Genomic DNA, 12,406 nt, shown 5'->3' with positions numbered 1-12,406 from the left:
AAGTAAAAGTTACCATGCACGAGCTTCTGGTCTCCACTTACAGGGGAGAAGCTTTATGAGCAGTACAGTAAGCTACAGGTGTATTTATTTATTTACTTATTTAATTTTTTATTTTATTTTGCCTCCAGGGTTATCGCTTGGGCTGGATGACTGCACTATGAGTCCACTGCTCCTGGAGGCCATTTCCCCATTTTGTTGCCCTTGTTACCCCTATTGTTGACATTGTTGTTTTCATTGCTACTGTTGTTCGACAGAACAGAGAGAACTTAAGAGACGAGGGCAGACAGAGGGGGAGAGAAAGACAGACACCTGCAGACCTGCTTCACCGCCCGTAAAGCGACTCCCCTGTAGGTGAGGAGCCAGGGGTGCTCGAACCTGGATCCTTACACCAGTCACTGAGCTTCATGCCATGTGCACTTAACCCACTTCCCTCCTCCATTTCTCTCTAACAACAAGGACACCAACAGCAACAACAATAACTACAACAATAAAAAAGACAACAAGGGCAACAAAAGGGAAAATAAATATAAAAAATTAAAAATATAAAAATATTTTTAAAAATTTATTAACTGATTTTATTAATATGAGAGGCCAGAACATCACTCAGGCAAATGTGATACTGAGGACTGAACTCAGGACCTCACACTTTAAAGTCCAAAGCTCTAGTCACTGAACAACACCCGGGGTGGTGATTTAACAAAAGAGTTGATTGTTTAAAAGATAGCAGTAAGTGTTTTTTTTAAAAAAATGGAAAAGGAAAGAAAAATAGAAAAATAATAGAAAAAAATACAAAAAGTTAAACCACTGAAAGTGACACTGTGAAAATAACAGGAAGTTTAGGTCCAAAACACACATACTCTCTTTTACACACACTCTTCCAGAAACTGTGGTCACAGAAATTAAGGCCCATCCAGATTACTGTCATTTTAAAACTATGCATCCACTGCTTTATTTAAAAAAAAAAGAGAAAAGAAAAGAAAGAAAAAAGAACTGAGAGATGTGGGATGTGACACAGTGGTGGGTATCGTGAAGTCAAAGGTTCAAGGTCCCAAGCTGAATCCTCGGCATTGCTCTCTCACTTACACACACACAACACACACACAACACATACACACACACACACACACACACACTCGGCATTGCTCTTTCCCTTACTTACAAACACACACACACACACACACACACACACACACACACACACACTCTCTCTCTCTCTCTCTCTCTCTCTCTCTCTAAAGACTTCAGAGAAGACCTGATTTAGGAGGCCAGGTGGTGGCACACCTACCTGGTTAAGCACACATATTACAGTGCACAAGAATCCAGGTTTGAGCCCCCAGCCCCCTACCTGCAGTAGGAAAGCTTCATGAGTGGTGAAACAGGTCTGCAGGTGTTTCTTTCTCTCTCCCTCTCTATCTCAACCTCTCTCCATTTCTCTCTGTCCTATCCAATAAAATGGAAAAAATGGCTGCCAGGAGCAGTGAGTCTGTAGTGCCAGGACTGAGCCCCAGTGATAACCTTGGAAGCAAAAAATAAAAATAAAAAAGGAGATCTGGGAGTTGGGGCGGTAGTGCAGCGGCTTAAGTGCACATGGCACAAAGTGGAAGGACCCGGCAGAAGGATCCCGGTTCGAGCCCTGGCTCCCCACCTGCAGGGGAGTCACTTCACAAGAAGTGAAGTAGGTCTGCAGGTGTCTATCTTTCTCTTCTCCTCTCTGTCTTCCCCTCCTCTCTCCATTTCTCTCTGTCCTATCCAACAACGAAGACAGACAACAATAACAATTACAACAGTAAAGCAACAAGGACAACAAAAGGGAATGAATAAATAAATAAATTTTTTAAAAAAGGATATCTAACTTACAATAATAGAGAAACTGAAAGGGCCAGGTGGTAGCATACCTGGTTAAGCACTGTGTGCAAGGACCCAGGTTCAAGGCCCTGGTCCCCACCTGTAGGGGGAAAGCTTCACAAGTGATGAAGCAGGGCTGAAGGTATCTTTCTCCCACTCCCCTCTTAATTTCTGTCTCTATCCAGTAATGAATGAATAAATAAAATATTTTTAAAAACTGAGAGGGGGATAAGAGATAAGGAAAGAGACAGTCTACGGCCATACCACTCTGAACAGGCCCTATCTCGTCTGATCTCAGAAGCTAAGCAGGGCAGGGCCTGGTTAGTACTTGGATGGGAGGAAAGAGACCTGCAGCCCTGCTTCACCACTCATGAAGCTTTCCCCCTGCAGGAGGGGACCAAGGGCTTGAACCTGGGTCCTTGCACACTATAATATGAGCAATTAACCAAGTGTGCCACTGCCTGGCCCCATTTCTCTTTTTCTATCACCCTCATTGCAGTTTTTTCTATCTGATGAATCAATAATTAGAAATTTTAATTAAATAAAAAACCAGTCCTGCGCACTGCAATGTGTGCATTTAACCAGGTGCCTGGCCCCTACTTATCTATTTTTAAATACTTTATTTGTGTGGGAGAGAAAGTTCAAAAGAGATACCTGCAGCAAAGTTTCACCTCTCGTGAAGCTTCCTCCTAGCAGGTGCGGACTGGAGGCTTGAACCCATGTCTTTGTTGATTATAAAATGTGCATTCAACCACGTGAACCCCTGCCTAGGTCCCTAATTTATATTTTTCAATTTATACCAGGATTATTGCTGGAGCTCAGTGCCTGCAGGACGAATTTAACACTCCTGCAGCCATTTTTCCTTTTGTCCCCACCCCCTTTTTGATAAAAGAAATAGAGACGGAGATAGACATGGAAACACTCCACATTCTTTTAAAAATATTATTTACTTATTTAGACAGAGGAAATGAGAGACAAGGGAGGAAAAAGGTCAGAGCTTTGCTTAGCTTTGGCATAAAATGGTAGAAAGGATTGAACCTGCAGCATCAGCGACCTCCAGTATTCAAATTGGTGCTCGAATGTGCTGACTTTAGGATTTCTTTTTTTTCCAGAGTACTGCTCAGTTCTGGCTTCTGGGGGTGCTGGGGAGAGAATCTAGGCCCTTTGGTGCCTCAGACAAGGAAGTCTTTTTACATAACGATTAAGGGCAGAGGAGTTAGAATAATGATTACGCAAACCAGATTCAATGCCCAGCAACACCATAAGCCATAGCAGTACTCTGGTCTTTTTCTAAGACAGATAAATAGATAGATGTATTAATATTTATTTATTCATTCCCTTTTGTTGCCCTTGTTTTATTGTTGTAGTTATTGATGTCGTTGTTGTTGGATCGAACAGAGATAAATGGAGAGAGTAGGGGAAGACAGAGGGGGAGAGAAAGATAGACACCTGCAGACCTGCTTCAACGCTTGTGAAATGACTCCCTTGCAGGTGGGGAGCTGGGGGCTCGAACCGGGATCCTTAACATCTGTCCTTGTGCTTTGCACCACCTGCACTTAACCCACTGCACTATTGCCCGACTCCCGACAGATGTATATTTAAAAAAAAAAACATTATACTACCTCACCAATCCTGGCTCTGCATTTTAAAATTTTTATTATTATTTTAAATACGTATTTTGCACAGAGACAGAGTGACATTGAGAGGATGGGGCTAGAACTGTAGTCCTAGATGCACCCCACCAGGCCCCTTCTCTTCCTTTAAAAATGGGTGCTACCACTGAATACATCCAAAAAACTGAAGGTATGACCCAGGTGGTGGTGTACTTAGTTGAGAACACATGTCACAATGTGCAAAGACCCAGGTTAGAGCCTCTGGTCCCTGCAGGGGGATAGTTTTGTGAGTGATGAAGCAAGTGTTGTAGGTGTCTCTCTCTGTCACCCCCTTGCCTCTCGATTTCTGGCTGTCTCTATCCAGTAAGTAAATAAAGATTGGAAAAAAAAAAGTAAAAGCATTAGACTCTCAAGCATGCAGTCCTGAGGTCAATCCCCAGCAATGCATGAACCAGCACCAAAGTGATACTCTGGATCTCCTTTTCTTTCTCCTGTTTTTCTCATTAATTAATAAGTAAAATATTGTTTTAAAATTGAGAACATATAATAGCCCATATGGTATGGTTTTGTTAAAAATTAATTTTCTTTATGCAGAGAAAAAAATCTGCTGCTGCTGTGGTCTGGGATGTGGTGCAGTGGATAAAGCACTGATCTCTCAAGCATGAAGTTCTGAGTTCAATCCCTGGCAGCAGGTGTACTAGAGTGATTTCTGCTCTCTCTCCTCCTATCTTTCTCATAAATAAATAAACATTAAAAAAGAAAAGAAAGAAGAAAGGTCCTGCTGGTGGTGTGGGACCAAGAGGTGGCGCACCAGGTTAAGTACACACATTACAGTATCTAAGGACCCAGGTTAAAATTCCTGGTTTCCACCTGTAGGAGATAGCTTCATAAATGGGGGTGCAGGGCTACAGGGCTCTCTCTCTCTCTTTCCGTCCTCCCCTCTCAATTTCCCTGTCTTTATCTTATAATAAATAAACATATTTTTAATTTTTTTCTTTTATTTTGTCAATTATTTTTATTTAGTTATTTGATACAGAGAAATTGAGAGGGGAGGGATATAGAGAGGGGGAGAGACAGGGAGACACATGCAGCTCTGCTCACCATTCATGAAGCTTTCCCCCTGCAGGTGGGGATCAGGGGCTTGAACCCAGGACCATGTGCACTGTAATGTGTTCGCTTAACCAGGTGCACCACCACCTGGCCCCTAATAATTTTTTAAGTTGGTGATTATGTACATCAAACTGATAACAGTAGTTATCTCTGGAAATAAAGAAACATTTAATCTCTAACTTTAATGGCGTTTTTACTGTATATTCTTTTTTTTTTTCACCTACATGAACACTTTATTTGATTGATTTTCTTGTGTGTGGAGTTGGGGATTTGTATATGTACACTATCACTACTCTGGGTCAAATTTTCATTCAGACAGAAAGTAACATCACCTCACCAGAGCTTCCTCTAGTTCCACAGCACCTGCCATGTGGTGCTGGGGTTCGAACTTGGGTTGCGTCCATCACCAGGCACACACCTGACTCAGTGAGTTATCTCCCTGGCCCATAATTTAAGTGTGTGGAGAAAAAAAAAATTTTTTACTTACCTGTTTATGAGAGAAAGAGAGGGGGCAAGGAAGAGAGATAGTTTCCTCTGGGACATGCAGTGTTGGGAATCACACTTGGGACTTCGTGTATGGAAGCCTGGTGCTCTTCTACTGAGTCGCCCCCCTCCCCCCGTACTCACTTCCTTCTCGCATCCATTCTCATGAAGGAAGGTTAGCAGTACTGATGTTAGCATCAACTGCACCAATACTTACTTTTGGGCTGAAAAGTGTTGTTATTGTTGTCCATCAAGTTGCAGAATCACCTAAGCAAAAGCATACACTATCAGTCAATTTGATAAGTCGCTTTTACTGGTGGGGAGGTTAACTGTTTACAGTACAGTTGTTGACACATGAGTATTAAGTTCTCATCTTCCAGTGATAGGTGTCTACAAAACACTCCCAACCCTTCAAATTTAGCTCCTTTGCCATCACCATGCACCAGGACCCAAACACTCTTTCATCCCTCCCCTTCCCCAGAGTCACTTCAAGGAATACCAGATATTAAAACAAAACCTTGGAATTCAGAAGTCTTTTTTAAATATTTATTCCCTTTTGCTGCCCTTGTTGTTTTATTGTTGGTTATTATTATTGTTGTTATTGATGTAATCGTTGTTGGATAGGACAGAGAGAAATGGAGAGGAGGGGAAGACAGAGAGGGGGAGAGAAAGATAGACACTTGCAGACCTGCTTCACCACTTGTGAAGTGACCCCCTGCAGGTGGGGAGCTAGGGGCTCGAACTGGGATCCTTACACTGGTCCTTGTGCTTTGTGCCATGTGTGCTTAACCCACCGCGCTACCACCCAACCCCCTGGAATTCAGAAGTCTTTGGGTATAGCTTCAGTCTCTAGCAAACTTACCATGAGGAATTCAGGCAAGGAAGCAAATCGGATCTTCCTTTTCCTGTCCTATATAAAAAAAAATGAAACACATATGATTAGGGTGCACCTCTTAAGTTAAATTTATCTTTTTAAAAATATTTTGTTCTATTTTATTTTTTAGTTATCTTTATTTATTGGATAAACAGCTAGAAATTGAGAGAAGGGCGTGATAGAGAGGGAGAGAGAGAGAGAGAGACCTGCAACACTGTTCCACCACTCGCAAAGCTTTCCCTCCCTGCAGGAGGGGTCTGGGGGCTGGAACCCAGGTCATTGAGCATTGTAACATGTGTGCTCAACCAGGGGCACCACCACCTGACCCCTTAAATTTAATCTGTTCTCCTACAAAAAGCTTTGTCTTTTGAGTTTGATATACACATACTCACGCTCCTCAACTGATTACTCCTGAAAGTATTAAATTCAGTGGACTGTTAAATTATAAATAACTTTTCAATTGCCACCAGGGTAGTTGCTGGGGCTTGGTGCCAACACTACAAATCTACTGCTCCCGGCAGCCATTTTTGATTTCCTTATTTCAACCAGGCACGGCACCGCCCAGCCCCCTAATCACAAATAATTTTTAAAAGACATTTTTAGACATAAGACATAGAGGTAAAGGGGGCTGGGCGGTGGCACAGCGGGTTGTGAGCACATGGCACGAAGCACAATGATGGGTATATGGATTCCTGATTCAAGCCCCCCCCCCCCCCCCCGCTGCCTGCAAGGGGGGATCACTTCACAAGCTGTAAAGCTGCAGGTATCTATCTTTCTCGCCCCCTCCCTGTCCTCCCCTCCTCTCTTGATTTCTCTCTCTGTCCTATCCAACAACAGCGACAGCAATAACAATAAACAAGGGCAACAGAAGTATTTAAGTGAGCTATTTCACTTGCCTGAAAAGTTATCCTATTGTGAAAGTGAGTGAGCATCCTGCTGTTTTTTTATATTTATTTTATTTATTTATTCCCTTTTGTTGCCCTTGTTTTATTGTTGTAGTTATTATTATTGTTGTCATTGTTGGATAGGACAGAGAGAAATGGGGAGAGGAGGGGAAGACAGAGAGGAGGAGAGAAAGATAGACACATGCAGACCTGCTTCACCGCCTGTGAAGCGACTCCCCTGCAGGTGGGGAGCCGGGGTTCGAACCGGGATCCTTATGCCGGTCCTTGTGCTTTGCGCCACCTGCGCTTAACCCGCTGCGTTACAGCCCGACTCCCTGCTATATGTTTTTTTAAGTCTGGATTTTAAAATGCTAAGTGATGTTACTTTTTAATAGTGAATCTACACACTTCAGAACCAATGTGATCACATATCCAAATATTTTTAGATCACACATATTTTTTTTCTCCTTTTTGCCATCTGGGTTTTGGTTGTGACTTGGTGCCTACATGACAACTGTACCCAAATATCCAACAGGCCTTTCCTCTCCTCTTCTATTTTTTATGTTAACAAAGGTGATTCACACAGAAAGAGAGGAAGAGCTGGGAGCAACTTGAGTGTCCATTGCAAATAACTAGTTAAAGATGTGATATATGTACAGAGCGAAATACTGCTCTGTTAAAAAAAAAAAAGAAAAGAAAAGAATCCAGCTATGTGGATAAACCTAGATAGTATTGTGTAGTCAAAGAATTCAGCTGGATAAAAATAAAGAGAGCATGATTTCACTCAGATGTGGCAGACAAGAGAAAACACAGAGGAATGAAATAAAATCAATAATGAACTTTTAGACTTTAAGCCAATTAGTGCTCAGCAGATGGTGGGGGGAGTAAACTGGGTGAAAAGGAGCCAACTATATGGTTAAATCTAAGCGCTGGACTTTTCAGTGGTGGTTAATAACATACAGGTACATTCATGTTTAACCATATATATCTGAATCACATCACAATACAACCCTACTTCAATAAGTATTTTAAGACTTAATTTTTTTGTCATCTGGGAGGAGGCACTGTGGACCAAGTGCTGGATTCCCAAGCCTGAGGTCCCGAGTTTGATTCCTGGCAGCACCTCTACCAGAGTGATGTCTGGTTCTTTTGCCCTCTCTCCTATTTTTAAAGAGCAAATAGCGGGGGGGGGGGGAGAGCACCTGGTTGAGCGCACATGTTATAATGTGCAAGGACCCGGGTTCAAATCCCCAGTCCCCACCTGTAGGGGGAAAGCTTCACAAGTGGTGAAGCAGTGCTCCCCCCCACCTCCCCCCTTATTCTCAATTTCTGGCTGTTTATATCCAATAAATAAATAAAAGATAATAAAAATTTTTTAAAAAGAGCAAACAGCAGGGGTCGGGTGGTGGCACACCTGGTTGAGTGCACATGTCACAATGCAGAAGGACCTGGGTTCAAGCCCCCAGTCCCCAACTACAGGGGGAAAGCTTTTTGAGTGGTGAAGCAATGCTGCAGGTGGCTCAGTTTTTCTCTCTATCTCCCCCTTTCTCTTGACTTCCGGCTATCTCTATGCAATAAAATAAATAAATAAAGACAATAAAAAACATCAAATTGTGATGAGGGGGGTGGTGAGAACCACAGCATCACTGATGCACTCAATGCTAGGGACTGAACTCAGAAGCACATGCTTGAAAATCCAAAATTGTATCCACTATGCCATCACCCAGGCTGATTAAAAAAAAAAAAAAGCCAGGGTCCAGTGGTGGCACACTTGGTTAAGCACAGCTGTTAGGATCTAGGTTCAAGTCCCTGGTCCTTTACTAAAGGGGGAAACTTGACAAGTGGTGAAGCGGGTCTGCAGGTTTCTCTCTCTCTCTCTCTCTCTCTCTCTTTTTTGTCTGCCGTTGTTTCTTTTTCCCCCTTTTATCTCCCCTTCTCTTCTCAATTTCTGTCTTATCAAATAAATATATTAAAAAACCTAATACCCAATACGTCCTCCTCTGCCATAATGTTCCAGGTACATTACCTTAATTCTAGTTTAGGAGCGAATTTATTCAGATAATTTAGTGAAAGGGACTAATTTTCATTTAAACATTACCAAATAAACATGTAAATTGTTTTAAAAAAATAAGGGCCAGGAGTCAGGCGGTAGGCGCAGCGAGTTAAGCGCAGGTGGCGTGAAGTGCACAAGGACCGGCGTAAGGATCCCAGTTCAAGCCCCTGACTCCCCACCTGAAGGGAGTCGCTTCACAAGCGGTGAAGCAGGTCTGTAGGCGTCTGTCTTTCTCTCCCCCCTCTCCATTTCTCGATGTCCTATCCAACAATGACATCAATAACAACACTAAAACAATGGTAACAAAAGGGATTAAATAATTAAATAACATATATATATATATGCCCAGTAAAGTGTACATGTTACTATGCACAAGGACCTGGGTTCAAGCCTGAACCCCACCGTTAGGAGGGAAACTTCACCAGTGGTAAAGCTGGGCTGCAGGTGTCTCTCTTTCTGTTTGCCCCTTTCCCCTCCCAATTTCTGTCTCTATCCATTCTCTCTATCAATGTCTAGCTGTCTCATGGTTATTAAAAACCAGAGAATTAGTGGCCTGGGAAATGGCACAATGGATAAAGCATTGAACTCTCAAGCATAAGGTCCTGAGTTCGGTCCCCGGCAGCAGAGTGTACCAGAGTGATATCTGGCTCTTTCTCCCCTCCTATCTTTCTTATTAACTAATAAATAAAATCTTAAAAATGAGAATTATATTGTGGACTTTTATGCTCATATCATCTCTTGATTTATTTTATTCCATGTAAGGCCCATCCAGAATGCACACATTACAGATGAGAATCCCACGGAAGACAAAAAGAAATCAGAGTCCCACTCTGGCATATGCAACGCCGGGGTCAAAGCAGGGGCCTTATCAGGTACTCAAGTTCAATGCTTTACCAACTGAGCTATTTCCCCAGCCAACATATACCATATATATATATATATACATATATATGTATGATTTCCAAAAACTATTTCTGCCATAAAACAGAAAGTAAAACATTTAGACATTAACAGAGCTAAATGAGTCTTTATTTATATATTATTGGATAGAGATAGAAAGAAATTGAGAGCGGCAGGGGAGACAGGGAGAGACAGAGGGATAAGTGAAGAGCTGCTTCACCACTTGGAAAGCTTTCCCCCAATAGGTGGGGCCCAGGGTCTTGAACCCAGGTCCTTGCTTATTGTAGTATGTGTGCTTAACCAGATATGACAACACCTGGTCCCATAGTTCTTTATATGATTCAGATTTTTTTTTTTTACTAGAGCACTGATCAGCTCTGGCTTATCAGAAATATGTATTTCTGCTCTGCATTAAGGATTTACTACTGCAAAAACCCAAGAGCACAAAACATTTTTGAGTCACAACTACACAGCCTTAGACTTACATAGAATATATTTATTTTTATTTTATTTTTATTATTTATTTATTCCCCTTTTTGCCCTTGTTTTTTTTAATTGTAGTTATTATTGTTATTGAGGTCGTCGTTGTTGGATAGGACAGAGAGAAATGGAGAGAGGGGGAGAGAAAGACAGACACCTGCAGACCTGTTTCACAGCCTGTGAAGTGACTCCCCTGCAGGTGGGGAGCTGGGGGCTTGAACCGGGATCCTTCTGCATGTCCTTGCGCTTTGCACCACGTGCGTTTAACCTGCTGCGCTACCGCCCGACTCCCAGAATATATTTATTAAATAACCATATATGAAACATCTGTTGGCACACATACTCTAAAATGAGTACTTACTCTATAAGAGGGTCTATATAAACAGGTCATACCCAGTGCCTATGACTAGAGAGACAACTTCTTAGACCCCAAGGAGTCGTTATTGGTTATTTATAAACACTCTCCTTTGGGCTGGGCAGATAGCAAAATGGTTCTGCAAAAGTAGCACTCTGGTCTCTCTCTCTCTCTCATTAAAATTAAAAATTTTAACACGGGCAGGGGTAGATAGCATAATGGTTATGCAAACAGACTCTCATGCCTGAGGCTTTAAAGTCCCAAGTTCAATCCCCTACATCACCATAAGCCAGAGCTGAACAGTGCTCTGGTTAAAAAAAAAATTAAAAAACACTATTATAATACATGACCTCTTGGAACATAACTAATCCACCTTTTGGAGGCTGCTTACATAAGTAATTGAAATCGCCATGTAAATATTTCTGTTTCAGCTTTAATACCATGAGTGAGACAAACAGAAAAAGCACCAGAGCCTCACTCTGGCATACCTATCGCTTGGGGCTCAAATGGGCCACCTTAAGCATGCAGGACAGTTTCTAATATCAGAGTGTCTTGAGACACTTGCCCATACTTTACTTTACTTTACTTTACTTTACTTTACTTTACTTTACTTTACTTTACTTTACCTTACCTTACCTTTCCTTTTCTTTCTTTCTTTCTTTTTTTCTTTCTTTCTTTCTTTCTTTGTCGCTGCTGAGGCTTCACTTCCCCAGGTCAACTCTTTCAGATAAAGACAACGACAAGAGAAGCAGAGGGAGAGAAGGAAAGACACCACAATACTGTAGCTTCCTCCAGTACCATGGAACCAGGGTTCCAACCTGGGCCGTGTCAGTGGCAAAGCAGGTGTACTATCCAGCTGAGCTATCTTGCTGGCCTAACCCCTGTCCCTCTGAGGAGTGAAGCTAATCCTCTGAGGAATGTATCAGGTAAACAGGAAAGCACCATGATGGTGATGCCAGACAAAAAGGCTGAGTTATTGAGTGGGAATTTGGACTCCACAACTTTGTGGCTCTCCAAGTATATAAGGTATTTTTAATACTTTATTTATTGGATAAAGACAGACAAATTGAGGGGGTGGGGTGAGAGAGAGCTGCAGCACTGTTTTCACTGCCCACAACACTTCCTCCCTTCAGGTGGGAGCCAGGGGCTTGAACCTGAGTCCCTGTGCATTGGGATGTGTTTTCTACCAGATGCACCACTACCTGGCTCCTGGTGTATAGCCTGTGTAATCTCTTTGAGTTCTAGTTTCTCTACCTAAAAGATAAAAACAGTTATACATTTCTTGTGACACTGTTGGAAGAGAGAATAAATCACTTAAAATTCATTGTATTTTGCTTTATTTTATTCAACTTTTTCTTCTTTAGTGAATCCATACTATCAAGTGGTGATTGTTAAAAAAAAAAAAGTACAAATGAGTGTGGATAGATAGCAAAATGGTTCTGCAAAGGGACTATGGTGCCTGAGGCTCCTAAACCCCAGGTTCAATCTCCCACATCACCATAAACCAGAGCTGAGCAGTGCTCTAGTTTAAAAAGGGGGGGGGCGGGCGGTAGCGCAGCAGATTAAGCACCTGTGGCGTGAAGCGCACATGTGGCTTGAAGCGCAAGGACGGGTATAAGGACCCCAGTTCAAGCCCCTGGTTCCCCACCTGCACGGGAGTCGCTTCACAAGCGGTGAAGCAGGTCTGCAGGTGTCTTTCTCTCCTCCTTTGACTTCCCCTCCTCTCTCGATTACTCTCTGCCCTGTCCAACAACGACAACAATAATAGTAACACCACCGATGGGCAACAAAAGAAAAAAAAAAACGGCC

General features: G+C 42.4%; 1 protein-coding gene across 5 annotated transcripts in view; it reads right to left on the bottom strand.

Moving 5' to 3' along the window:
- Positions 1–12,406, bottom strand: part of ZNF280C (zinc finger protein 280C) — an 89,432-nt gene that overhangs the window by 41,256 nt on the left and 35,770 nt on the right. For all 5 annotated transcript variants that reach the window (XM_060182792.1, XM_016190216.2, XM_016190215.2 and 2 more), the window contains exons 2-3: positions 5,914–5,961; positions 5,269–5,318 (exon numbers count right to left, since the gene is read on the bottom strand). In XM_060182792.1, the coding sequence (XP_060038775.1) occupies positions 5,269–5,302 (34 nt within the window). In that variant the 5' untranslated portion in view covers positions 5,303–5,318; positions 5,914–5,961. The remainder of the gene's footprint in view (positions 1–5,268; positions 5,319–5,913; positions 5,962–12,406) is intronic.

This window comes from Erinaceus europaeus, chromosome X (assembly GCF_950295315.1).
Source record: "Erinaceus europaeus chromosome X, mEriEur2.1, whole genome shotgun sequence".
Taxonomy (NCBI): domain Eukaryota; kingdom Metazoa; phylum Chordata; class Mammalia; order Eulipotyphla; family Erinaceidae; genus Erinaceus; species Erinaceus europaeus.
Note: the sequence above shows the minus strand (reverse complement) of the source record. Positions and strands in the feature narration are given on the sequence as shown.